This window comes from Canariomyces notabilis (genome assembly GCF_033297395.1).
Source record: "Canariomyces notabilis strain CBS 508.74 unplaced genomic scaffold N656scaffold_17, whole genome shotgun sequence".
Classification (NCBI taxonomy): Eukaryota; Fungi; Ascomycota; class Sordariomycetes; order Sordariales; family Chaetomiaceae; genus Canariomyces; species Canariomyces notabilis.
This window is the reverse complement of record NW_027041839.1, coordinates 507696-532271: the sequence shown is the minus strand read 5'-3', so window position 1 is coordinate 532271 and position 24576 is coordinate 507696. Positions and strand designations below refer to the sequence as shown.

Below are 24576 nucleotides of genomic sequence, written 5' to 3'. Positions count from 1 at the left end.
CCACCGACCCCAACCCGCATTTATTCAGCCGCCAGCCCCATTATCAACATGTCGACCTCTTCCGGGACTCCTGAATCATGGATCTCGTCCTTCTGCTCCCTCCTCGGCCACGAATATTTTGCCGAGGTATCCGAAGAGTTTATCGAGGATGACTTCAACCTCACCGGTCTTCAAAACCAGGTGGCAATGTATAAAGAGGCACTAGAGGTATACAACTCTTCGCTGTCGCTGCTGCCATGTGATGTTGTTATTGACATTGGGCGCTTCCAACCCAGATGATTCTTGATGTAGAACCCGAGGACGATGAAGAAGACGAGGACGAGGACGAGGAAGACGAGGAAGACGTGTCCGGAGACGGCCGGGATATGATGGGCGGGCAGGCGCATGGCGGGAGGAGGCATCACAGCCGCGTCGCCAGCGACCTTTCAGTTATTGAGTCATCAGCTGAGATTCTCTACGGTCTTATCCATCAGCGATTTATCTGCTCGAGGGCCGGCATCCAACAAATGTCGGAGAAGTACGAGCTGGGCCATTTCGGCATGTGCCCCCGGACGAATTGCAACCAGACCAGGACGCTGCCTGTCGGCCTGTCAGATATACCCGGCGAAGACACGGTCAAACTCTTCTGCCCCTCCTGCCTCGACGTCTACGTTCCGCCCAACAGCCGTTTCCAGACGGTGGATGGCGCCTTCTTTGGCCGCACCTTTGGCGCCCTCTTCCTTCTTACCTTCCCCGAGTACGACCTGACCAAGACTGGTGCCGAGACGGCCGCCAACCTGCCCCGGACAACGGATGAGCACGCCATGATCAACGGGGTGTACGCACGAAACATCGCACCAGGGCTTGGCCGCGGCAAGATATATGAACCCAGAATTTACGGTTTTAAGGTGTCCGAGATGGCGCGTTCCGGACCGCGCATGCAATGGCTGCGCAGCAAACCCGACGACCTCAGCGTGCTAGACGAGGCTCGCCGTTTCGCCGAAGAGCACGGTGACTCCGACGACGATGACGAGAGTATGAGCATGAACGGAAGGCCCATAGCGAGGAGACGGCCGCCTGGGAACGCGAAGCTGAGACAGAGGCAGGCCCAGAATGGGAGTCCAATGGCTGTCGAGGCCAACGGAGCGGATTCAGAGCTTTAGACGGTAGCGCACAACGTTTTGAACCCAAATTCTCTTGTCCTTGTCGAGTTGTGTCATGCCAAGGCGAAAAACGAAGCCAGAGTACGGAGTAGGTTCTGCCTACTCATTCCAGCTTAGCATTGTCGGCGTTCTTGCTCTGAGGGTTGGTGAGATGGGTGAGATGGGTGACGGTACGGCGTTGCCGCGGTTGGGTCCGGCATCGGGAAAGAAGAAGGGATGGTGTCTCGCATCCGGCGATGTCCGCTTTTACCCCGATCCAGCCGCGGATGTGTGGTTGAATAGTAGGATGTCTGGGCCAGTGACTTTAGGGGAGGGCGGAAGGTTGGGCCGGATCCATAACTCATAGACTGCGGCATCTGTAATTGACTGTCTTCGATGGCTGTATCTTTTTCTAATCGGAGTCGTGGATTGCTCCGCGTCTGTGACAGCTTGGCACGAGGACCCTTCCTCATTGCTGCATCTGCATACATTACACATACAGACCATCTGAGTCACCGGCGAATCCCTAACGTGGTATGTGTCGTCGGGGGAGAAACCGCCACGGAAGCTCGAATGCAAGGCTTAGATTGGTGGCCAACTGACAGGACGCTCTTCAACTACACTTGTACTTGTATTGTATGTACTCTACAAGGGAACCAATCCCGTCGACGTTGAAGGAGACCGGCGCTATAAGGCTATCGGCGTTAGATTCTATGTTGGCTACAATGTAAGCTAACAAGGACGACAATAGAACTAAGGAGGAGAATGGCAGTTTAGATTGGCTTTGGGATTGCTTAAGCCAGTGGAATTCAAGTTCAAGATAGGTTGTTGCAAGTGTCCGCCCGCAATAACCTTAACCACATGAGGAATTCTACTACAGAGTAGTGCTCGCGGAGCGGCTTCGGCTTCCCTTTACAGATGGCCCCTTCTTAACCTAATCTCTCTTCAACGTCAAGCCAGCGCTCTGCTCTGCCAACGATGGACGGCCATGTTCCGTAATACCCCTCTTACACCACACCCGCTATATGTACAGTACTATGCAAGGCGATTCAGCATACGTACCATACAAAGGAAGTGGCAGGCAGGCTTACCACAGTAGCCTGAGAAAATCTCAAAGCGACGCTCCTGGGTATGGTAGGTGCCTCCTTGAAGTGGGTTGGGGTTCCACTGCATCAATTTTCTTCGCCGCGCTAGCAGCTCTGGCAGGTGGGTCGTTTCGAAATGCCATGTGCTGGGATGTGGAGCGCTCCCTCAATTCCTCGATAAGCGGCAAGCCCCCCTCGTCATCTTTGCTTCGCCAACCCCAGAAGGTTTCTCTTTTTCCTCGCTCTTTTTCGACCTTATCCGCCGTGGTATGAAGCTCGGGAAGACACTTGCGAAAGAATACTCCACGGTGTATCGATGTCCATTGAGCATAGGATGGAGCCCAATGCGAGATTGCGGCCAGAGTCTCAACAAAACACTCGCATACATATGATCTGTTTCCACCTCCCGATGGAGTCACTACGCTAATATGTAAGAATTTGTCGCATCAAGCACGGGATGGCTACGATCATGGCGATCGAAGAAAAACACAGAGAAAACAGACGCGGCCCAATAGGGCGTTAAAGTGCACCCTCCACCCTCCACCCCACCTTCCGGATGTCCAAGCCGACTGCAATTGCTCACCCGGCGTTCTCCCGACGACACCCCACCGGCTCCGTCCTGGGAAGTTTCTCCAATTTCCCTTTCCCCTGCTGTTTCGCTTGCTCGTTCCGTTTGTTAGCAGAAGGGCGGTACCGCGGTAGGTACGGAGCTGTCCCGCGCCCTTCTTGGCCAAGGCTGGCTTTAATGCTCAGTAAGTCCGATTACGGGCCTACTAATACCGAATTCCGACGGATGCCGGTATCTTCGGATACCTAGGTACCTGGTACAGTTGCTGAGAGAAGGTGGTTGTTGAAGGAACCTTTGGGATTCTGGGCCTTCCAGTTTTGCAACAGCTCGCCTCTAGTCGGCAATCCTTTACCCCATCCGGTAGTGGAGCCTGGCCCTACACTAGGCGGGACTCAGGGCCTCAATGTTCCATCGGCTTCACCAACCGTAGCTAGGGGAGTCAGTTGGATTGGTAATGATCCAAGATGGGGGCTTCGCCAAGCCCTTACCCACTTCCCTTGATATTTCCCTTCTACATTTTTATACAAGGTTGAGCGTTGCGCCGCTATCCTGGTGTCTTCCCACCCTTTGTTACTCTCTTTGCAAAATCACTCGCCACCTCTCCAACACGCTTGGAGGTCCTGGAGGAGGGACGAAGGGCTTCCTTCGGCCGCTTCATCTGATTCATACTTCTTATTCTCGTCTCTCATTTCCTTGTTTGTCTTGACCCCCGAGTCTTTGAAAAGTTGGAACAAGTACCCAACGGCTCAATACCACCTTCATCGAACTCGGTGACCTCTTCACGGGGATCAAAGCTGCTTGGGGCTGGTAACCGTGATGGATATGGCTTCTGAAAAGGGGGAGGCTAAGGAGGCCTCGGCCGGGGAAGCTGCCCATCCGTCCCCACCTCGGTCATCAACTTCGTCCGGAACTCGTAATGCGGAGGATCTACGGGAAGAGGCTCGCCGCAGTAACCCCAATGGATCCACTCGCGCCACGGGCGTCTCGATCGAGCGCGCCGAGGCCGACTTCGCTGAGCTGCAGCGAGAGCTGTCTAACATGTCCCGCGCGAGCCGCAGCCGCAGCCATGGGGAGCGGGAGCAGGAGAAGGGCCAGCTTGAAAACGGCCAGCCAGAGTCCGAGGAGAGCTTCGAGCAGTTTGACCTGGAAGCTGTCCTACGAGGTGACCTTCAGGCGGAGAGGGAAGCCGGTATTCGACCCAAGCACATCGGTGTCTACTGGTAGGCATAGCCAGCATTGCTTTCACCCTTCTACAAACGTCTTAAGCACCAGGGGTCGAGGAATTGCTTTCCCAAGACAGAGCTTCTGCTCTCCAGTTGCTCTTGAGTCACGCTTGTATGGGATATCCGACTGACGTCGCTGGTTAGGGACTCTTTGACGGTCAAGGGCATAGGCGGCCAGACAAACCATGTCAAAACCTTTCCTGACGCCTTTATCGACTTTTTCGATGTCATCACTCCCGTCAGAAATCTCCTTGGATTCGGCAAGAAAGGGGTTGAAGCTACGCTCCTGAATGGCTTCAGGGGCGTCTGCAAGCCAGGTGAGATGATTCTTGTACTAGGCAAGCCTGGATCTGGCTGCACGACCTTCCTCAAGACTATCGCGAACCAGCGACACGGTTACACTGCCGTCGAGGGAGAGGTCCTTTACGGTCCTTTCACTGCCAAGGAGTTCAAACGATACCGCGGCGAGGCCGTCTACAACGAGGAAGACGATGTTCACCACCCAACCCTCACCGTCGAACAAACCCTCGGATTCGCCCTCGACGTCAAGATCCCAGGCAAGCTTCCAGCGGGAATCACCAAGCAGCAGTTCAAAGAAAAAGTCATTACTACGCTGTTGAAAATGTTCAACATTGAGCACACGCGCAAGACCATCGTCGGTAACTCTTTCGTTCGGGGTGTCTCCGGTGGCGAGAGGAAGCGGGTCTCCATCGCCGAGATGCTAATCACCAATGCTTGTATTCTTTCCTGGGACAACAGCACCCGTGGGCTTGACGCATCGACTGCCCTTGACTTCTTGAAGTCTCTCCGTGTTCAGACTGACCTCTACAAGACGAGCACCTTCGTCTCTCTTTACCAGGCTTCCGAGAACATTTACAAGCTGTTTGACAAGGTTTTGGTCATTGATGAGGGCAGAGAGGTATACTTTGGCCCAGCTTCCGAGGCCAGGGCCTACTTTGAGGGCCTCGGTTTCCTTCCTAGGCCACGTCAGACCACTCCTGATTACGTTACTGGCTGCACCGACGCCTTTGAGCGCGAGTATCAGGACGGGAGATCCGCCGAGAACGCACCATACAGCCCAGCCACGTTGGAAGCTGCGTTCAAGGAGTCAAAATTTGCCAGGGACCTGGACGAAGAAATGGCCCGGTATAAAGCAGCACTCGAACAAGAGAAGGATAAGTACGAGGACTTCCGCATCGCCGTTCGTGAGCAGAAGCGCGGCAGCTCCAAGAGATCCGAATACTCTGTTGGGTTCCATCAGCAGGTGTGGGCTTTGATGAAGCGTCAACTTCTTCTGAAGATGCAGGATGTCCTCGCTCTTGTCCTCTCGTGGTTGAGGAATATTATCATCGCCATCGTCTTGGGTACTCTGTACCTGAACCTTCCCCAAACCTCGGCCAGCGCGTTCAGCAAAGGCGGCCTGCTCTTCATCTCGCTTCTCCACAACATCTTCCAAGCATTTTCCGAACTAGCCGGGACCATGACCGGCCGTGCAGTCGTTAACAAGCACAGGGCTTATGCGTTTCATCGACCTTCGGCGCTCTGGATTGCCCAGATCTTCGTCGACCAGATCTTCTCCGCCGCCCAGGTGCTTGTCTTCTCACTTATCGTCTACTTCATGACCAACTTGGCTCGCGATGCCGGCGCCTTCTTCACCTTTTACCTGTTGCTGCTCTCAGCCAATATCACCATGACCCTGTTCTTCCGCATCCTAGGATGTATCAGCCCCGACTTTGACTATGCTATAAAGTTTGCCACTGTCAGCATTACGTTGATGATTACGACTGCTGGTTATCTCATCCAATACCAGTCTGGTAAGCAATCAGCGGTCCCTCTTCATACCTGACAGTTCTTGCTGACAATATTGCAGAGCAGGTTTGGCTGCGATGGATTTACTACATCAACGTCGCTGGCTTGTCTTTCAGCGCCTTGATGGAAAACGAATTTTCTAGATCTACTATGACATGCACGGCCGAATCTCTTATCCCTTCAGGTCCCGGGTACACCGATATTCAGCATCAGGTTTGCACCCTTCCGGGATCGACGCCGGGTACCCTCCAAATCTCTGGCACCGAGTACATCGACAAGGGTTTCTCGTATAGCCCGGGTCTCCTTTGGCGCAACTGGGGTATCGTCGTCGCTTTGATCGCCTTCTTCCTGATCATGAACGTGGTTGCTGGTGAAGTTGTCCGCTTCGGCATGGGCGGCAATACTGCCAAGGTGTTCCAGAAGCCAAACGAGGAGCGGAAGAAGCTGAATGAGGCACTTATCCAGAAGAGGGAAGAAAAGCGCAAAGCTCGTTCTGAGGAGTCAGACTCGGACCTGAACATCGCTTCGGAGAGCATCCTCACCTGGGAGAACCTCTGTTATGACGTCCCAGTCCCCGGCGGCACTCGGCGTCTGCTCGACCATGTCTTCGGTTATGTGAAACCTGGCCAACTGACCGCATTGATGGGTGCATCCGGGGCGGGAAAGACGACCCTCCTGGACGTGCTCGCCGCTCGGAAGAATATTGGCGTGATCACGGGCGATGTCTTGGTTGACGGTGTGAAACCAGGCAAGGAATTCCAGCGAGGCACGTCCTACGCGGAGCAGCTCGATGTCCACGAACCAACTCAGACCATCCGAGAGGCCCTCCGGTTCTCAGCCGACCTACGCCAGCCATTTGAGACACCGCAAGAGGAGAAGTACCGCTATGTCGAGGAGATCATCGCCCTACTGGAAATGGAGACGTTTGCGGACGCCGTGATCGGCTCACCCGAGGCCGGCCTGAGTGTGGAGCAGCGAAAGCGCGTCACCATCGGCGTCGAGCTGGCCGCCAAGCCAGAGCTTCTTCTCTTCCTCGATGAGCCGACGTCAGGGCTTGACAGCCAAAGTGCCTTCAACATCGTCCGCTTTTTGAAGAAGCTCGCTGCCGCTGGTCAAGCCATTCTCTGCACCATTCACCAGCCCAACGCTGCCCTCTTCGAGAATTTTGACCGGTTATTGTTGCTCAAGTCGGGCGGCCGCTGCGTCTACTTTGGCGACATTGGCAAGGATGCCTGCGTTCTGAGAGACTACCTAAAGCGACACGGAGCCGTTGCCAAAGACACGGACAACGTCGCCGAGTTTATGCTCGAAGCCATTGGCGCCGGAAGCTCCCCTCGCATTGGCAACCGCGATTGGGCCGACATCTGGGCGGACAGTCCGGAGCTTGCCAACGTCAAGGACACCATCTCGCAGATGAAGGAAACGCGCAAGGCCGCCGGGGCGCAGAGAAACCGCGAGCTCGAGAAAGAGTACGCATCCCCGTTTTGGCACCAGCTCAAGGTTGTCGTGCACAGGGCAAACCTTTCTCACTGGCGGACGCCCAACTATCTCTTCACGAGACTGTTCAACCACTTTGTCATTGCACTGTTGACCGGTCTTACCTTCTTGAACCTGGACGAGTCGCGCCAGTCGCTCCAGTACAGAGTTTTCGTCATGTTCCAGGTTACGGTTCTGCCTGCTCTGATCATCAGCCAGATCGAAGTCATGTACCACGTCAAGCGCGCTCTGTTTTTCCGTGAGCAGTCGTCCAAGATGTACAGCTCCTTCGTCTTCTCAACATCGCTGCTCGTCGCCGAGATGCCCTACAGCATCCTCTGTGCCGTCTTCTTCTTCATCCCTCTCTATTACCTTCCAGGCCTGCAGGCCGAGTCGTCCAGGGCGGGATACCAGTTCTTCATGGTTCTCATCACCGAAATCTTCTCCGTCACGATGGGCCAGGCCCTCTCCGCCTTGACACCTTCTCTCTTCATCTCATCCCAGTTCGACCCCTTCATCATGGTCACCTTTGCCCTGTTCTGCGGTGTCACGATCCCGCCGCCGCAGATGCCCGCTGGCTACCGCACCTGGCTGTACGAGCTCAATCCATTCACCCGTCTCATCGGTGGCATGGTGGTGACGGCGCTGCACGAGATGCCTGTCAGATGTGCCCCCGAGGAGCTGAATGTCTTCCGAGCGCCGCCGAACACGACCTGCGGCGAGTACATGCAGCCCTTCTTTGACCGTGGCGGACCTGGCTACCTCGTCAACAACGCCACGCAGGACTGCCAGTATTGCGCGTACAAAGTCGGCGACGAGTTCTATACCCCGCTTGGTTTCAGCTTTGATAACCGGTGGAGAGACCTGGGCATCTACATAGCGTATATTGCAAGCAATTTGATCATTTTGTTCGTTGCGGTACGTATAACCAACCATGCTCTACTGTCTGCTTCCAGTACAGGTTGCTAACTCTCCTTCTAGAGCCGGTACCTGAATTACAACAAACGGTGATCTTGGATAACGTCCTTAGACGTCACTCGCCAACCGCGAAAAGTTTCCTTCCAAAATTTGCCTCGCAGGGTACGAACCTCGGAGGCGGTATGATGTCGCCAAAACGATATAGATAGACATATAGACGGTAATTTCAATAATAATCACCTGGTTACTTCTCTACACTGCATCGTGAACTCACTTCCCATCAGCCGTTTGTTGCTGAGACTAAACGCAGTAAATATCAAGTCGCTGGTACCGTTCTGGGAAATGTGAGGTAGTCTCTGACAAAGATGGAGGTATCCAGTATGGTTGTTGAATGTATTTATCGTACCTATGGCTGTTATAGTAGGTTGTGGGATAGGAATAGGGTTAACGTGACCGGAGCACATGGTACGCTGTCCAGGCTAGGAGGCTGGTTGGGAGGGAGGGCACGGCCTCACCTTGACAGGTCTAAACCACATGCTACTCACAGTCCACTATCACATGGCATCGGCTAGGCTCACCAAACTCAAGCATTGTCATTCATAATTGTGGAAATCAATCAGGAACAGGATACGCGACCAGTAAAAGATAAAATGCGAAGACAGCTAACTGGGGAACACTACCAGGTACTCGGACTCAACGGCAAATGAACAATACAATACATGCTCCCAAACTAAAGGATAGAGAATCAGTCATGGCCCTTCACAATCCATCCAACCCGACTTGACCGTATCACCCTACCCACTCCTCTTCAAGACTTAGTGAATGGTTTCCGGATTCGTCCCGGACTCAGCAGTCGGGTTGCGCGTCTCGGTAGCAGCCGCGTTGGCAGGAGCGGCGCCGGGGGGCTGGTGCGTAGCACCCTTTTCTCCTTGACCCTGGGCGGGAGCAGACTGGGCCTGGCTGCCGCCCTGTCCGAACCGATCAAATACCTTATCCAAACCAACAGCCTTGTAGAGGTTGCCGCCGGCCTCCTCCTTCTTGAGGTTGGCCAGGCGCCTGGCCTCGTTGTGGATGTCCTGGACCTGGCGCTGGCTGGTCGTGTAAAAGTCGACGAGGCGCTTGCCGGTCGGGGTGTTGGAGGCGCGCTCAAAGTACGAGTTGAGGCCCGTGAGCAGGGAGCTGGCGCGCTGCGAGATGCCGTAGCTGGCGTCGGCGGCGCGCGCGTGGTCCGTCGCCCGCGTCCGCTCGTCCAGCTGCTTGAGCGTCGCCACGAAGCGGTTCGTCACGCCGTGCTTCTCGTCCAGCGCAATCGCCTTCTGCAGGCCCGCGTCCGCCACCACGTACCCGTGCGCCAGCAGCTCGGCCAGGATCCGCGACCGCGGCTTCTCCTCCTGCCTGAGCCCCTCGTCGGGCCCCCGCTCGGCGGCCGTGCCGGACTCGCCCTCCTCGTGGGTGGGCGTCGTGGCGCCCTCGCTCGAGACGCTGATCTCACGCCCGCCCAGCTGCGTGTGGTTCAGCAGCAGGGCCGTCCGAGCGGCTGTGTCCTTCTCAAAGCTGACGGTGGCATTGCGGGTCTCGCCTTCGTTGGTGATGCTGATGTCGGTAATTTTGCCGCTGAGAGAGGTATGGATTAGCCTCCTGACGGCGGACAGGACGGTATCGAAGAGCACCATGGTGCTGGTGTTGTCGGCTCTCGGACCTTCACCAGAGACAAGGTGGTGTAAGGGGAAGAAGGTGGTGCAGATTTGAATGCTCTGAAGACCAGACGCATTACGGGGAATGGAAGATGGGGATGTCCGGGCGGCTTACCAAAAGCTAAAAAAGTCCCTTATTTCCTTGTCCTCGGTCTTTCCGCCGATGTTCTTAACATGAACCGTAGTGGCCATGGTGAGAGTCTAGTAGCGTGAGCTGCAGGTGAAGTACTGCTTGCTTGTGCGGGGTTAATGCGTTTGAGAGTCCGCTAACGCGTCGCTGGCAGAATCTGGTGATGGCGATATTAAAAATATGGATACAAATTCAGTGCATCTTGAGCAGACTCACAGATTTCAGATTTTCAACTCGTGTCACTGTTTAACAAAAGGTGTGTGTGGTTGTGTTTGCGAAAGGAAAGAAGAGCTTGGGGGTGGGAGACCCATGAGCTTCATGTGTTTGAGTGGAGGGGCAAAGCCATGTCGTCATCTGCAGGCTGAGCAACAGGTTACTGTGGCGGTGCAGGCGCATCCAGGGTCGACTTGGCAATGCATGTGAAAGTCGTCACACTGGCATGGCGAGATTTAAGATGCACTCAATGGGAAAGCTCTATGGACGTTACGGAGCGTCTGGCTATGGTCTTGGTAAGGTTGTAATTTTCGACTTGATGGCGCCTTGTTGTTGTGATACTCATCATTTGCCCGCACAACGCATTGTAGTGCAACAAGTCTACGAAGTACTTTGTAGAGACGGCAATGTTTCCACACGAAATTGCAATTCTACTACATTAAACGTCGGCGTTGGCTTCTCAATGCTCCCTGCTGCCGGCCCAGGCACCTATATGCAGATACAGAAGAAAGCTTGATGCTTGCAAAGAAATTGGTAACTCGGATCCCCCGTTTCTGAAACGCCAGCAGTTCTAGGCCTCGGGACCCGGCCGGGTTGTCTTTGCGAACTTTTTGGTAACTTCATCGTCCAATGGGCCCTTGGGGTTGGAGGTCAAATGCTAGGTGTCACATGTTAGCGCGCTGCAATATGGATTTGTGTGACCGCGGGCATTTGCTAACCTCGAGAGCCTCCTTATTCACGTCCTGCTTGTTTGTGGCATCATCGGTGCCTTTCCCAGACGCCGGGGTTTCGAGCATCTGTCTGCCCGACGACCGCTCGGGCGGGGGTGACTGGCCACGCTCAGGTCCCTCAGGCATTGTGTAGTTTGGATTCTGATTCAGGTATCGCGACTATAAAAGCGGCAGATTAGCAGATGCACGGCGAGAAGTAATAATGGGTCGAATGAGCAAAGGTGAAGGCCAAGGCAACGCACGTTTTTTTCTGATTGATGGTGTTGTTAAATGGTCTTGATTGATAACTTAGGCAGAAACATTCAGCTTGACTGGAATACGGGCGGCATCGGCGGCATCTATATAGGGGTTGTCGTTGAGGTTGACATCAGTGCTCCTCCCTCACTGCGACTCCTCATCCTGTCATCGATGCACATTACATCATGGTCCGTCACTAGCAACTTGTCCCTGCACGATGCCCCACCCTTTGGCGCGACGACCCGCTCGGCAGCCGACCTCTTGGCAACTCCCGTCGTCCCAACTGCTTGGCCCCGCAAAGGCATTTCTGGAAGTTCGGGTGTCTGTGCACTAGGGTGCGCTAGGCTGGCGGGGAATCGCACTGTAACCTCTCCGTAGAGAACAGAGTGATTCTGAAAACCAATCGCTGATTCCTCCGCATTTTCCAATTCGATCCAATCCAATGCGGCGGACAATTCCGCTGGAAGCGAGGGGTTGCATAAATAATCGGCCATAGTTATTGGTACCATTGTCATGCCATTCACTAGCCGCTTTTGTTTTGAAACAATCCGGTGGAGCGTTCCTTTCCCTCCGCGTCTGATAATTCTTCTTCCTACCACCTGAGACGCTCGAGACCGAGTGCAGTTCGCCGCTCCACTGTTCCGACAACTTCCGCCAGGTCAAAGAAGCAGGACGCGCAGCTACCCACAGCTACCCACATCGGTTTCCTGTCGCGACTCGCCATGCCCGATCTCAATTCTGTGCCAGCTTCCCCTCATTTCCTCGCCAACTCGTCGCGCCGTGCGTCCTCGCAGCAGATGCCACCTCCTCCCGTTCCGAGCTCGCCTTCGCTGAACATCCTTCCATCGAATCAGAGTATGGTCAACGCTTCGAGCTCGTCGGCCCTGCCCTCGCCGCAGCTTTCCTTGTCGAGTTCATTTCCCGGACCCATGGGCGATAACTCGGGAGTTGGCCCCGGGCCGGGGCCCATACGGCACCCGCGTCCGCTCACTGCCGCCGATCTCCACATGCAGCTCGAAAAAGAGCAGGAGGCAGTGGTAAGCCATGTGTGCAAGCGACCCGCGTTCAACATGCTCTAACCATGCCATACCCAGGTAAACCGACTGACCCGCGAACTCTCGATGCTCCGCGCCGCCCAAAATGCCTCGGTCGTTTCCAACGCCTCCTCGAACTCGGCAAGCGCCTCGGGTACCGAGCCCGCACACTGGGTGGATACGCCGTCCTCGGGCCTTGGCTTGGGACACTACCCGCACCCACGCCACCACCGCACCTCATCTAGCACGAGCGCCCGCAGCATCACCGCCACGGCGGGCTCTGTCTCGACCACCTCGATGGCGGGCATCTCGTCGCCGGCGCCGGTCCGGCCCAGCCAACCTGCCCCCGTCCCTTCCCTCGCGGCAGCGGCAGCGGCAGGCAGCGTGCCGCTCAGCCGACAAAGCAGCAGCGCGTCGCGCCGCAGCCGGACCGGGTCTCCGTCGCCGGCACCGACCACGACCCCGGGATCCGCCCATTTCTACCACGACAGCCTGCCGGGCTACTTTTATGCGCGCATGCCCGTGCGCTCCATGTCGCAGCAGTCGCAGTCAGGCGGCAGCGCCTCGGTCGCCGTCAACACCCCGGCCACCACCACCACGACGAGCGAGCTCTCCCCCGGCATCCTCCCCGCCACGTCGCGCTACGAGGAGACGGCCTCGCGCAGGGCCGAGCTTGAGGAGATCAAGCGCGAGAATGAGGCACTCCGTCGCAGGGTCCGTGAGCTGGAGCGCATGATTAGTGATGCTGCGCTGAGGGAAGGACAAGGCCAGGGTCAGGCTCAAGGTCGGATTCAAAGTCAAGCTCAAACTCAAACTCAAACTGCAGGGCAAGAGCAAGGTCAGGGGCAGGGGCAGGGACAGCGACAGGAGCAGGAGCAGGGGAGGAGACAAGGGGAAGGGCGGCAGAGGGTGCTCAGCGCGGCGTCAACCTCTACTTCGCTGACCTCAACGGGGAGTCTGCTCGGCGTTGGCGTGCCCGATCAGGAGGTCAGGGTTGGCGAGAGCGCGGCCAGCTCGGGTGTGGTGTTGCCTGAGATGGAGCGGCAGGGGAGGCAGGGGAGGCAGGGGAGGGAGTAGATCTCTCTTTCATTTCTTCTCTCTTTCATCTTGTTGACATGTTTTCTTCTCTGAATGGTCTGGTGGACACGGCGTGACGGGTTCTTTATGGCTTTTAATTACCTCTTTCTTACAATTTCTCGGTGAACTCGTCGAATGGGTGATTGGCTGTTGTTCATGTGTTGGGTGCTTTCGTGGGCTATACGGGTTGAGTGTGCGATACATAGGAACCCACTGGGGATGGCGTTTATGCTCTTTCTGGGCTTTCGGGATGTGCCTGGATCTGGGAAATGGTTTTTACTTCATGGGATATAGTTCGCTTTGTTTGCCTTCCTGGGGAAGCAATCATACAAATGATATGCGATTTTCGGTCGCTTCAACTAGCAGTGCTTGAATTCTCCCAGTTCGTTCTCACCTAACGCTGTACCATTTATGCCGTATGGCTGAACCATGATCAGTTATTACTGCGTTCATCATGCTTCACGGTCGCAATTGCGATGGCGGTGAAACCTTCCCTTCCAGTTGTAGGGCAGGTGAAACCTTCTCCCCTAGTCGTGATGGCAGGTGCATCCACACACTATGACGTCTAGAAACGGCCTCCAAAGTCAACAAGCAATGATTGGTCGGATGGCGCAACGGTAGCGCGTAACTTTCCGGCTCACACAGCCTAAAATAGGTTGTGGTCTCTGGCTGGTTAAGGTTCTGGGTTCGAGTCCCAGTTCGATCGATTTTTTTTGTCTCGACATGCTCCTCCGTTTTTGCAGCATTCATGGAACGCTGCGGCGATAAAAATCAGTACGGTAGATTAGGCTTATGGCTATGCTATGGTTCAGCGAGATATCTAGAATGAGCACCGGGAGTATGGGGCAAGGGAATAGTCATGAAGGACGTTAAAGGTACAATACGGATAAAGTTCCCCTTCGGGCCCAGTAAGGGTTCAAGACTTTTGATATTGAAAATCTTAGTCTTCAGGCAAGCGATACCATTGAGCAGGTTTTGACGCATGAAGGTGCGAAACACCTCATATACACTTCCAGTTTTCCTCTATATCATCTCATTGGTATCATCGTCCACCCAACGCCGGAGAGTAACCCCCTCCATTACTTGACCTTTCTATCTCCGTAACAATCGCCGGCAATCCCCCTTCCATAGGCAGCGTCAAGCTGGTCTTGCTGATTCTCTCCCCCTCAAACGCCGGCTTAAAATCAAACAGCCATAACAGAGTCGGAATCGTCTGCGCAGCAATAGCTTCAGCCATCTTTCTCCCGAGACACGTCCGCGCACCACCGTAGAAGACGGGAAACTCGGGCGCGCTCCGTGAGATCAGCCTGGGGCCGTCGCCGGCACCGGACTCTCTCTTTTTGTTCCCATCTTCGGACTCTCCCTCCGATGGTGATGACGATGACGAAAAATACAGAAACCGCTCGGGTCGAAACTCATCGGCGTCCTCGCCCCACGTCTCCCGCGACCGCTGCATCGCCCACAGGCACCACACCAACACTGAGTGTTTAGGCAGGAAGGTGCCGTCCGGCAGGGTCGTGTCCTCCTGGCACTGGCGTATTTCAAAGGGTATGGGCGGATACAGGCGCAGAGTCTCGTAGAAGACGGCCATGGTGTACGGAACCGAGGCCGGAATGAAGAGGGTAGGGTCGAGACCCGATTTGTCTTGGTCTTGGGCCTGGTTGGTGGAAAGGAGGAGCTGGATTTCATTTCGGATTTTGGCAACTGCCTCGGGGTGCTGCATCAGGAGGTAAAATGCCCAGGTTAAAGCTTGCCCGGTAGTATCGCGGCCGGCGGAAAGATACGTCAGCGCGGCGTCAGCCACCATTTCCTCGTTGCCTATAGCCTCGAGGAGCGACTGGATTAGGCTGCCGGAGATTTGGTCGAGGTGGTTGCTCTCATCCGTGGATCCGTCAAGCTTCTTGCCCTGTAATCTTTGTCCGGCTCGGTCTTGCACCGCACTCGTGACAATCCGTCTGCCAAAGTCCTTGACGATGGCTACTGACCTGCGGAAGCGGGATCCGGTGAACAGTTCGGTGACAGGCCACAGGGGGTTCTGGAAGCGTTCGGCGGTGGCACCCGAGGCGAAATCGAACGACTTTGAGAACTCGTCATCTGCGTGCATCTCCATCTACGAGGCGGTCAGCAGGCGAAGGGTCGAAGCGGCCGGGTGACTTGCGTTGTAGGCCATCTTGCCCATGAGTTTCGTGGTGATCTCGTGGAATACATGTTGCAGGTCAACGACACCCCTGTCGGTGCTCGATCTTAAGTCTGCGATGCTCTCACGCAGGTATTGAGGAAGGGCAACCTCGGTAAGAACTCGAAGGTTGGCCGAATTGAGGAAGGCCAAGCCAGCCTTCCGCTGTAGCTTCCAGAAGTCTCCATCGGCGTTTATGATGCCATTGCCTGCGTGTACTGGTCAGAAGAGCAAACATATACCCTAGCTAAGGTCAGGGGGTCCATCTCACCAAATAAATCCCACGACCGCTGCCTCACAAAGGCGCCCTTGGTGAAGAGACCCTCGTGTTTGAAGACAAACTCGAGGTTCTTGGGATCATGGATGAGCACCCCCGGCGGCAGCGTTGGCACTGTGAGCGCAACTGTCTCATATCCGAAGTGACGTTGGCAGCTGTTGAACCAGCCAAGCAGCTTCCAGCGAGCTTGCAGAAACTTGAGGCCGTTGCCCACGAGAGGCAGTGTATCCGGAGGTTTCCTTGCAAGTCGCATTAGGCATTAGTTTATGGCAATGTCCCAGATTTGGTATTGAAAAGTATTATTGTTACCTCAAGCGGTCTCCATTGCGTCTGATGGCCCTCCCCGGTCTAAAGATGGCACGCGCGAGGAGTATGAGAATGAGAGCGGCGATAATGTAGCTCCCCGACCCAAGAAGGAGACCCATGTCCTCAAGAGATGGCGATGTTGCAAGTGAGCCAATTCCAGGGGCATGGGTCGAGGGTTACAAACCTACAGCGGATTAATATGGGATCATCAGGCCATGCCAGTGATAGAGGAGAACCCTTTGGTGACGTTTTCACATGCTGGCTTGCATACGGCCGATGGTTTATGCAGGGGTCCTTAGGCGAGCCAATGACTGGTTCGCTATGATTCGGGTCGTTCCAGGCTTCTCAGTCATGTACTATACGGTACTGTACCTACATACATACGTACAGGTAAAGAAGTGAGGCAGCCCATTGACTACGAGCCGATCCAGCAATTCGGTTCCAGACTTATATGAGGTATCGTTCAACACTTCCACGAGTAGGTAGCTTTCCCATTGAAGCAGTTACATACTCTTCTACTAGCCTTAGGTCCCATTCTGTGAATGCATGTATGGATGTACTGTACAACTACAGTAGAACTGTATTTACTGACGCTGGCTGAACAGGTACCAGTTCCACACTGTGTACTTCGTAACTTCCGCAGTTGTCCCAAGATCCCGGGCACCAAACGCGGGATGCCGTCATAACGGTTGTGCTAATCAATACAACAATTTCCAGAGATCTGTTCTACACGTACCAACGTCATCCTTCCTGAACGGGATCAGGTGTGCACAGTACCATAGAACGGTCAGCAGCATTACCGTTATCAGACATTCGCACAATCACAGTTGCCGTGCAACGCTGACTTCCCGCCAAATACATACTTCTCTCTCAGTGCTCTAAGTTGGTGCACAGCAAGAAACGCCTTCAATTGATGAACAAACGAACAGATCTCTCAGTTATCCATCACCCTTCAGGTCCCCCTTAACAGATCACAATGGCGCCGCTTGTCCCTCGGATGCACGTCTTTGAAATAGCCGACTTTCCCTGGCAAGTCCGCCAATGTTTATCCCGCAGCTTCAGCTGTCTTTCGCATCTTGAGCTGAGGTAGTCTAATATACTGCCACACCCCCCAGGTTTCCCAATTTTCTGCGAGCCTATTTCCAAGCCGCCCTCACCGCAGCCTGGACCACTCATGTACAGCCAATATCATATGCCTTGCCCTCCAGCCCCTAACTCCAGTCACAGGTGCCCATCCTGCAAAGCAGTTCCCCAGCCAGCCTCGTCGCGGGGCTCCTGACGACCCACCTAGGGGACAACAGAACCGAAACCAATATCCATGATTACGTCTTTATAGATTTCTGCGCCGGCGGCGGGGGGCCAACGCCATCCATCGAGAGGCACGTCAATATTGACCAACAGCGGGAGAATATAGAACTACCAGAGCCCGTCCAGTTTGTCCTGACCGACCTGCACCCGCACGTGGAACTCTGGTCGCAGGCCGCCACGCAGAGTCCCAACCTGTCGTATGTGCGCGAGTCGGTCGACGCGTCGCGCGCGCCCCGGGACCTGACGGCGCGGTACACCCGCCAGGGGAAGAAGAAGGTGTTCCGCCTGTTCAACCTGGCCTTTCACCACTTTGACGATGCCCTGGCACGGCGGATTCTGAGGGATACTGTGGAGGGGAGTCACGGGTTTGGGTGAGTCCACCACCGCCAGCACCCAGTCTTGTCCCGTGTTCTTGTTCGTGTCTGTGTTCCGGTCGTTTTGCGGTGATGGAATGCTAGGCGGGTTTAGGTATTTAAGTGCTGACTGAAACCGGGGGACACTGTGGGACACGCATAGAATCTTCGAGCTGCAGGATCGGAGTCTGGCCGGGTTTGTGACCTGCTGTCTGTTTGGAATCGGGACCCTGATCATGGCGCCGTACTATGCCATCCTTTGGGGCGCGCCGTTGGCGCTGTTCTTTACCTACGTGGTGCCCATCCTGCCGGCGGTGTTGGTGTTTGACGGTTGGATGTCGTGTTTGAGGACACGGACCCCCGAAGAGGTGAAGGAGTTGCTGCGATCTTGCGGCGCTGAGGGCGGCGAGGATGAGATTGCCAAGTGGGAGATGAAGAGTGGCAAAGAAACGTTTATGTGGCCGATCGGGAGGGTGAACTGGATTATTTGCGTCAAGAGGGATGAGGCATGACGCGGCGCCCACGGTCTCTGGTGTTCAAGACTACCCCGAGATTCATGGCGCATATTATCGTAACCTGCAATTCAACCTGCCGTTATATATACCTTCCCCCGAAGTCCGCCGGTCAACAGTGGCTATTCCAAACAGTCCAGCAACACAACCTCCACGTCAGGGTATCAAAGCCTACCATCAATGGATACACAACATTACTTTTTAGACATCATCAACCTTAAGAATTCGTCCTCGTCTACCCCCCCTTTCCCTTGCGAATCGAACTCCTCGATCATGGCCACGATATCGGCATCGGGAAGATTATTCCCCACCTGCTTGCTAACCCTCCTCAAATCCTCTTGTGTGATCAGGCCCTTGCCGTCGATGTCGAACAACCTGAATGCGCGCCTAAGCTCTTCTTTTGGGTCTCGCTGACGGATTAATGTGCCGGTAATGGCCTGCGTCGTCGGGAGATTAAACAGACGGTAAACGGGTGGACAGTCCTGGTCGTGTTGCCAGTTGGCCGGCTTCTGACCGTGGCGGATCAGCAGGTCGTACGTTTGCGCCTTGGGCAGCTCAAAGCCCAGCGCTCGGAGGACGAAGCGAAACTCCTCGTATGATAAGAGACCGTCCTTGTTGGCGTCGAAGAGATCAAACTGCAAGGCACCGGAATCAGATGGGCGAACTGTCAACTTTGCGACGCCGGATGCACTCACCGCCTCGCCGATGCGTGTCTTCTGTTCGTCGGAGAGCTTGTTGAAGTCTTCTCGTGGCGGAATTGAGTATTGTACTGCACGAGCCCCAGATGCCATTGTGTATAGTTGTGTCGCGGCGCGCAAAGCGGCATTCGCAAAGGCTCTTGGCCGTCACAGCGACAAAGGATCAAATGCGAAGAGCGCAGGCAAACCAAAACAAAGATCTGGTCCTAACAGTGTCGCAGCTCAGGGAGTTATTCGCAGAGGGAAAGCGCAGCAAAATGATCGAGTATGGAGCTATATCGCGTTGTGCTGCTGGCCGTCTAGAGGGCTGGCTATGGTATGTTGTACTGTTGTTCAGGTTCCATCATCCGCCTCACATTGCAAGGTCCAAAATTCCCGACGTTGGACAAAGGGCCCAGCGCGTTGATCGTTGTCCACTTTAACTTACGCGACTCCACGCGCCTGGCATGCGTTCAGGCTGACATTATTGGCTAGCGCAGCAGATGAGTGGGTCCCACAGCCCGCAGAGCTTCAAGACCCACATAAATTTCCAGCTAGCGGGGCTTCATCTCTTCAGAAACCATCAAAAGTTGAGGCGAAAGCTCCAATGAACTGATCGAGAACTGACGATAACAAAACTTTCCGTAACGAGACATAGAGCAACTCCCAGCTTGCATTTGCCCATCATGCCCAAACGAAAACGCGGCGAAGACGATGTGCCAGTAGAGAAAGTCTTCTCCCGCTTCCGCATCGACCTGTACCGAGCCTTGAAAAAGGTCCGAGGCTTTGAGCGGCAGCGGCAGTCCAAACGTTTGCGCGATGCAAAGGCCACGCCTGACAAAAAGGCCAGGATAGAAAAGGAAATTGTCGTTCTCAAGGTTGGTCACTGGCCCAATTGCTCGCTACACTTCGCTTCATGGGCATTTGTCGACTGATCTGCACCAGTCTCTCGATCTGCAGCAAGCCGCCCACGCCCACCTTTGCTCCTCCCTTCTTCGCATCAAGTCAATCGCCGAGTCGGATAAATTGCCGGAGGAGATTAAGGCAGGAATTCCCAAACCGCAGCTGACGGACGAGGAGAAGGCGGCATTGCACAATGTCACGAGCGCGCTGTATAATCGGAAAGAGGTGAAGAGTGTGGTCGAAAGTGCTGTCGAGGCCGTGTGTAAGGCTATCGGCGTGGCGGTACCGGAAAAGAAGGAGAAAATTAAGGGAAAGAAGAAAAGTGAGGGCGATGATAGGCCTCAAGAAAGCAGTAATCACGCGGAGGGCGACAAAGGGAGTACGAAGGACCGCAGCCCGGAGGAAGGAAAGTTGAAGGAGAAGAAGAAGAGGAAAGGGAGTGAAAGCGCCAAGGCGGGGGAAGGTGAGGAGGAAAATGAAGAGGAGGAAAAGGCGATTTCCCAACTGGATGCACTGCTCGGTCTGGCATCTGACACTGAAGATGACGAGGAAGAGGAGGAAGTGCTCCAGAAGGGTCGGACAAGAAGGTCCACAGCTGCCAAAACGGAGCTCGATCCGATGGAAATAACTACCGACGAAGAAGGGGATGAAAGCGATGCCGAGGACGAAGATGGGACCGATGAAGAGAACGAATTTGAGGGCTTCAGCGACTCGGATCAAAGCAATCAAAAACAGTCGCCTAGCGACGACGAGAGCGTGGATGTCTCTGATGATGAGAGCTCAGCGTCCTCCATAGATCGCTCGCCGCCGCCAAAGAAAGCTGCAACCTCGAAAAGGGGCGCCAAAACCATACCTGGGGACTCTACCTTCCTGCCCACGCTCATGGGAGGCTACATCTCTGGTTCCGAGTCAGCAGAAGATATTGACGACATTAGACCCCGCAAAAACCGCCGGGGTCAGAGGGCAAGACAAGCCATCTGGGAGAAAAAGTACAAGGACAAGGCCAAACACCTGCAAAAGCAAGCCAGCCAGGGCCGCGATGCAGGGTGGGATCCTAAGCGAGGTGCGGTGGATGGGGATGCAAAACCGTGGAAGCGAGGCATCCGCAACCCCTTGCTTGAAAAATCGAAGGGGCCCGAGCCCGCACAAGCGCCTCCAAAGAAGGATCCCCCAAAGAGAACGAGGGATGACAGTGGTCCACTTCATCCCAGCTGGGAAGCAAAGCGGATGGCCAAGGAGAAGCTTACAGCTCCGTTTCAAGGCAAGAAGATCACCTTCGACTAACGTGGGCACTGAATATAGTAATGCAGCGGTTTCTGTATATGAATGGATGCCACTAGCAATCCACTATAGCGGTGATCCGGCAGTCATGTCCCCTATTCTAGGATTCATCCATCAATGGGAACAAACTGCGTGCAACTGTTCTCAAATGTTGGGATCAGAGTTGTTAGTCTCAACCCAGCGGTATTGATAACCATCCCTATCTGAGGCATTATGAAACGAAATAACCTCTCCAATATGAAGACCGGCGCCATCAGACGGCAAGGCCTCGGGACCAAACGGCCCATCAGAAGCATATCATCCGATCCCTTCTCCTGGTAGATCTGGTAGCACTGTTGATAGAAGAAAGAGACGATGGGGGGAAATGAGGAGGTGAAAATAGGAAACAAGAAACGAAGCAGAAAAATGACTGAAATCCCCAAGATCCCCTCAAAAGCCTGAAACCCCTGAAAACTCTGAAAAGGCAAATCCTCAGCAATTGGCAACTGCGCGGCCATCAATCCAGGCGAACTCGCTTTCCATCCGGCGAGGACTCTCTCGAGGCGGCGGCAACACCACTTCGCTTCCTCCGCTTCCCGTTACCACCACCCACCACCTCCGTCTCGTCATCCGCCTCTTCCCCAGTTAGGTCTTCCGCTGCAGTGATCGCATTACCGCCAAGCCCCGGTACTGCAATTACATCATGCCCGGGGCTAGAGCTTAAGTTCAGGCCCCCGAGACCGGACAAACCCAAGGTGCTGTTGTCTGAGCTGATGTTATCCGGACTGTTGTGGCCCAGGCCGTTGTTGTCAATGCCGCCCTTACCACCAATCGCCCCATCATTAGCAATAATTTCCTCCCCGGCTTCTTCATTATCACCCTCTCCAATTTTGTCATCATTGTCATCATTATCATCCTCCCCGTCAAGGTCCATCTCATCGTCAGCGTCGGCATCATCATCATCCTCAGGGTCTTCCCCAGCTGGACGATCGGTCTTGTTGAATCCCCAGCTTGAGCTTGAATCGTCCGAGGAATACCCCTCGAGGGCGGTCTGTAGCAGTTCCTCAACGCTGGGATCGTCTTCTGCAGCGGCCGGCAGTGGGCCAGGTGACACAAACAGACCCCCGCTGGCGGTGGTCGACTCGCGTATGCGTCTTCTCGAAGCGACGGGGAGGACGCCGGTGACCGTGGATTCGCGTCTGGCGCGAAGGTTATCATTAGCGTTTGCACTGGTGGCCGGGGGAGTGGCTATGTGCTGTGGACTGGCGTTTTCGTTGTTGTCGCCGTCGTCGTCGTTGTTGTTGTCGTTCTCATCGATGGAGACGTTCTCAGCGTTGGAGACGAAGAGAGAGGACTCACTGTCGCTCTTTGACGAGGAGTCATCAGCCTCGTTGTCAGGGTTATCAGCCTTGTTGTCGGATTCATTAGCCTCGTTGTCAGGGTCATCAGCCCCGTTGTCGGAGTCATTGGCCTCGTTGTCGGAAAGCGAAGTGTAATAGGAGGACGGCTGAACGGAAACACGGGAAGCGAGATCGTTGGAGCAGAAAGCATGACGGCTGTCTGCTTCCGAGTCTGAGGCCGGGCCTGAGTCCAAATCGGAGCTCGAGCTAGGCTCGGAGCTTGAGCTAGGCAAGCTGCTCTCATACTTCAGGGCCTCGTCGAGCTGCCGGAGGCGCAGGTCATCGTACGAGCAGTTGCTGCTGTTGTAGATTGATTTGACCAGCATCCAATCTTCAACGCTTGGGTGCCAGTCCTGCCCTTGTCCCCCGTTCCGGCTTGGAAACAGCGGTTCAAGATTTCCCAGCTGCGCTCTTTCCTTCAGCTTTGGAACTTTGGCCAGTGTAGTAGCGTTCGTGATATCCTCGGCAAATGACCAGTCGCGAATTGGCTTGCGGCCATCTTCACCGGCCTGGAGGGCCTCGTTAAAATCGTAGAATCGGACCCAATCCATGCCCCGCAGCTCGTAGATGTAATCCATTCCCTGGACACAGCGAAGGGACCACGTCATACGCTGGTTGGGCTGGCCTGCAGTCGCGTTGGTCATGAAAACTTTCATTTTGGAATTCTCATATCCTCGGCGTACATAGTCGCGGCCCGTCTCGTTGATATGCACGACTAATGTCCTGAGATTAGCTACCTCAGTGAACCACGTCAGGGGGTGTGTCCGACGGGAGAATGGGACGCCGGCGCGCTGGTTTTGTTCGGGTATTTCATTCTTCCCGTTCCGACGACGCCCGGTATCTTCGGCCGGCGGGGCGGTCAAGTACTGGTTGCCTGTCCAAAACAACTCGATGCTATGGAGACATTAGAGATGTCATCTTCGGAAGTGCAATGGAGAACCTACTGCTGGATACGGGCAACCCTTGCCGGCCCAGACCCCTGTAAGAAGCGGCCAAGTTCTCCCAGGCTGCTAAATGCAAACGTACTACAAACAAAATCAGTCATCTCATGCCTCTCTAATGCTTCCGTGGAAGCCTAAGAACGGCTTTTATCTTGACGACTCACTTCAAACCGTAGAAGATATGCGTTCCCAAAAAGCAAAGACGTTTGTTTACGGCAAGTATGCTGAGCACCTGGCCGGGGTCGACCCCATCGTGGGTAATGTTGCAGTCTCGTTTGCGCCAAAAGAAGCGGCCCTTGAGACCGCTGCGACGATCGCCTGACTCCTCAATGCTAGGAAAGGACCTGGGCTTGATAAAGGGGTCGAGTCTCGAAATGCAGTGGATAAGCTGGCCCTTTTTGTAGAGGATAAGTTTGAGGATCCTACCCTGAATCTGCCACGGCAGCTTCTCAAAGGGGAAGAATTTTGCTCCCTGGTCGCCGTGGTCTAGCCCAAGCATCGCAGGAACTGCAGGGCCAATATCCGAGCCATCCCCTTGAGCCAAGCCATCATTTTGAGGCGGCACAAATTTGGTAGCTGGATGAGACCACTGGATTCTGGCACTCATATTCTCTTCCTTAGCAGAGAGCCTATTTCTAGGGGTTAGCTGAAGTTCGATGCGGACCGGGTCGCCACCCACTTGTAGACTTCTTCATAAGTCTTCCCGCCATTGCCCAAGAGATGGTCTCGGAGAACATCAGGCCATGTCTATACGCCTAATTAGCCATCTCTTTGGGTTTCACGTGCGAGTGTACCATACACGTTGTGTGTTTTTCGCGCCTCCTTGGAGCCTCCTCCGGAGCCTATCGTTGTCGGCGTGAAGTCTGGTGTTTTCAAGGACCAGTCTCCGCTTATCGGTCGCAAGCCTCTCATTCTCTGCGGTAAGTGTTTGGATATCATTGTTTAGCCGGCCAATTAGGGCCCTGGCGTTTTCATTGTCCTGCGCCGACGGGTGATCGAGTCCATGGCCGGCCACGGGACCCGCCGGAGCGTCACGACCTGCTGGCGCGTCGTTACAACTCATTGTTTAAATGGTCTGATAATGATAATGAAGCCACTGCTTTCTGTGAGAAGCTGTTTCGCATCGCCAACTTGAGTAGAGAGTTAG

General features: G+C 54.8%; 10 protein-coding genes and 1 non-coding gene across 11 annotated transcripts; 6 read left to right on the top strand and 5 right to left on the bottom strand.

Annotated features, from left to right (window-relative positions):
* Nucleotides 1-48: 48 nt before the first annotated feature.
* Nucleotides 49-1142, top strand: N656DRAFT_712749 (uncharacterized protein; the record flags this gene model as incomplete). The annotated part of the gene is made up of 2 exons (XM_064811846.1): nucleotides 49-207; nucleotides 276-1142. 2 exons carry the CDS (start codon nucleotides 49-51, stop codon nucleotides 1140-1142), a joined length of 1026 nt encoding a protein of 341 aa, XP_064668571.1.
* Nucleotides 1143-3590: 2448 nt separating this feature from the next.
* N656DRAFT_799710 (uncharacterized protein) lies at nucleotides 3591-8293 on the top strand (the record flags this gene model as incomplete). The annotated part of the gene is made up of 4 exons (XM_064817907.1): nucleotides 3591-3994; nucleotides 4142-5811; nucleotides 5868-8200; nucleotides 8264-8293. 4 exons carry the CDS (start codon nucleotides 3591-3593, stop codon nucleotides 8291-8293), a joined length of 4437 nt encoding a protein of 1478 aa, XP_064668570.1.
* Nucleotides 8294-9015: 722 nt separating this feature from the next.
* On the bottom strand, nucleotides 9016-10086 carry N656DRAFT_790848 (uncharacterized protein; the record flags this gene model as incomplete). Its single annotated transcript, XM_064816919.1, has 3 exons — nucleotides 9016-9156; nucleotides 9190-9814; nucleotides 10010-10086. The coding sequence occupies 3 exons, from the start codon at nucleotides 10084-10086 to the stop codon at nucleotides 9016-9018; spliced, it is 843 nt and encodes a 280-aa protein (XP_064668569.1).
* A 448-nt stretch (nucleotides 10087-10534) lies between these two features.
* On the bottom strand, nucleotides 10535-11127 carry N656DRAFT_781318 (uncharacterized protein). The gene is made up of 2 exons (XM_064815559.1): nucleotides 10957-11127; nucleotides 10535-10895 (listed from the first exon to the last, which is right to left on the bottom strand). The coding sequence occupies exons 1-2, from the start codon at nucleotides 11092-11094 to the stop codon at nucleotides 10809-10811; spliced, it is 225 nt and encodes a 74-aa protein (XP_064668568.1). The 5' UTR covers nucleotides 11095-11127; the 3' UTR covers nucleotides 10535-10808.
* A 451-nt stretch (nucleotides 11128-11578) lies between these two features.
* Nucleotides 11579-13719, top strand: N656DRAFT_830506 (uncharacterized protein). Its single transcript, XM_064818605.1, has 2 exons — nucleotides 11579-12242; nucleotides 12300-13719. Exons 1-2 carry the CDS (start codon nucleotides 11928-11930, stop codon nucleotides 13314-13316), a joined length of 1332 nt encoding a protein of 443 aa, XP_064668567.1. The 5' UTR covers nucleotides 11579-11927; the 3' UTR covers nucleotides 13317-13719.
* Nucleotides 13720-13916: 197 nt separating this feature from the next.
* Nucleotides 13917-14022, top strand: N656DRAFT_t102. The gene has a single exon. It is a non-coding gene; the product is annotated as a tRNA-Arg (tRNA).
* A 148-nt stretch (nucleotides 14023-14170) lies between these two features.
* On the bottom strand, nucleotides 14171-16323 carry N656DRAFT_781316 (cytochrome P450). The gene is made up of 4 exons (XM_064815558.1): nucleotides 16079-16323; nucleotides 15764-16008; nucleotides 15475-15701; nucleotides 14171-15426 (listed from the first exon to the last, which is right to left on the bottom strand). Exons 1-4 carry the CDS (start codon nucleotides 16192-16194, stop codon nucleotides 14359-14361), a joined length of 1656 nt encoding a protein of 551 aa, XP_064668566.1. The 5' UTR covers nucleotides 16195-16323; the 3' UTR covers nucleotides 14171-14358.
* Nucleotides 16324-16783: 460 nt separating this feature from the next.
* N656DRAFT_781315 (uncharacterized protein) lies at nucleotides 16784-17945 on the top strand. The gene is made up of 3 exons (XM_064815557.1): nucleotides 16784-17104; nucleotides 17191-17251; nucleotides 17303-17945. The coding sequence occupies exons 1-3, from the start codon at nucleotides 17052-17054 to the stop codon at nucleotides 17756-17758; spliced, it is 570 nt and encodes a 189-aa protein (XP_064668565.1). The 5' UTR covers nucleotides 16784-17051; the 3' UTR covers nucleotides 17759-17945.
* Nucleotides 17946-18442: 497 nt separating this feature from the next.
* Nucleotides 18443-19039, bottom strand: N656DRAFT_712803 (EF-hand; the record flags this gene model as incomplete). The annotated part of the gene is made up of 2 exons (XM_064811849.1): nucleotides 18443-18883; nucleotides 18944-19039. The coding sequence occupies 2 exons, from the start codon at nucleotides 19037-19039 to the stop codon at nucleotides 18443-18445; spliced, it is 537 nt and encodes a 178-aa protein (XP_064668564.1).
* A 572-nt stretch (nucleotides 19040-19611) lies between these two features.
* N656DRAFT_769888 (Bud-site selection protein) lies at nucleotides 19612-21112 on the top strand (the record flags this gene model as incomplete). The annotated part of the gene is made up of 2 exons (XM_064813735.1): nucleotides 19612-19803; nucleotides 19871-21112. 2 exons carry the CDS (start codon nucleotides 19612-19614, stop codon nucleotides 21110-21112), a joined length of 1434 nt encoding a protein of 477 aa, XP_064668563.1.
* Nucleotides 21113-21605: 493 nt separating this feature from the next.
* On the bottom strand, nucleotides 21606-24492 carry N656DRAFT_799702 (uncharacterized protein; the record flags this gene model as incomplete). Its single annotated transcript, XM_064817906.1, has 5 exons — nucleotides 21606-23382; nucleotides 23433-23513; nucleotides 23594-24058; nucleotides 24109-24176; nucleotides 24229-24492. 5 exons carry the CDS (start codon nucleotides 24490-24492, stop codon nucleotides 21606-21608), a joined length of 2655 nt encoding a protein of 884 aa, XP_064668562.1.
* Between the last annotated feature and the right edge of the window lie 84 nt (nucleotides 24493-24576).

Bases quoted from the DNA above. Each gene is read 5' to 3' on its own strand.
- N656DRAFT_781318 (XM_064815559.1), bottom strand. From the start codon at position 11,094: ATGCCTGAGGGACCTGAGCGTGGCCAGTCACCCCCGCCCGAGCGGTCG. The intron at 10,896-10,956 runs GTTAGCAAATGC...TGTGACACCTAG, and splicing joins TGAATAAGGAGGCTCTCGAG to CATTTGACCTCCAACCCCAA.
- N656DRAFT_830506 (XM_064818605.1), top strand. From the start codon at position 11,928: ATGCCCGATCTCAATTCTGTGCCAGCTTCCCCTCATTTCCTCGCCAAC. The intron at 12,243-12,299 runs GTAAGCCATGTG...TGCCATACCCAG, and splicing joins AAAAAGAGCAGGAGGCAGTG to GTAAACCGACTGACCCGCGA.
- N656DRAFT_781316 (XM_064815558.1), bottom strand. From the start codon at position 16,194: ATGGGTCTCCTTCTTGGGTCGGGGAGCTACATTATCGCCGCTCTCATT. The intron at 15,702-15,763 runs GTGAGATGGACC...CAGTACACGCAG, and splicing joins GCGGTCGTGGGATTTATTTG to GCAATGGCATCATAAACGCC. The intron at 15,427-15,474 runs GCAAGTCACCCG...ACCGCCTCGTAG, and splicing joins TGGGCAAGATGGCCTACAAC to ATGGAGATGCACGCAGATGA.
- N656DRAFT_781315 (XM_064815557.1), top strand. From the start codon at position 17,052: ATGGCGCCGCTTGTCCCTCGGATGCACGTCTTTGAAATAGCCGACTTT. The intron at 17,105-17,190 runs GCAAGTCCGCCA...CACACCCCCCAG, and splicing joins GAAATAGCCGACTTTCCCTG to GTTTCCCAATTTTCTGCGAG. The intron at 17,252-17,302 runs GTACAGCCAATA...CTCCAGTCACAG, and splicing joins CCGCAGCCTGGACCACTCAT to GTGCCCATCCTGCAAAGCAG.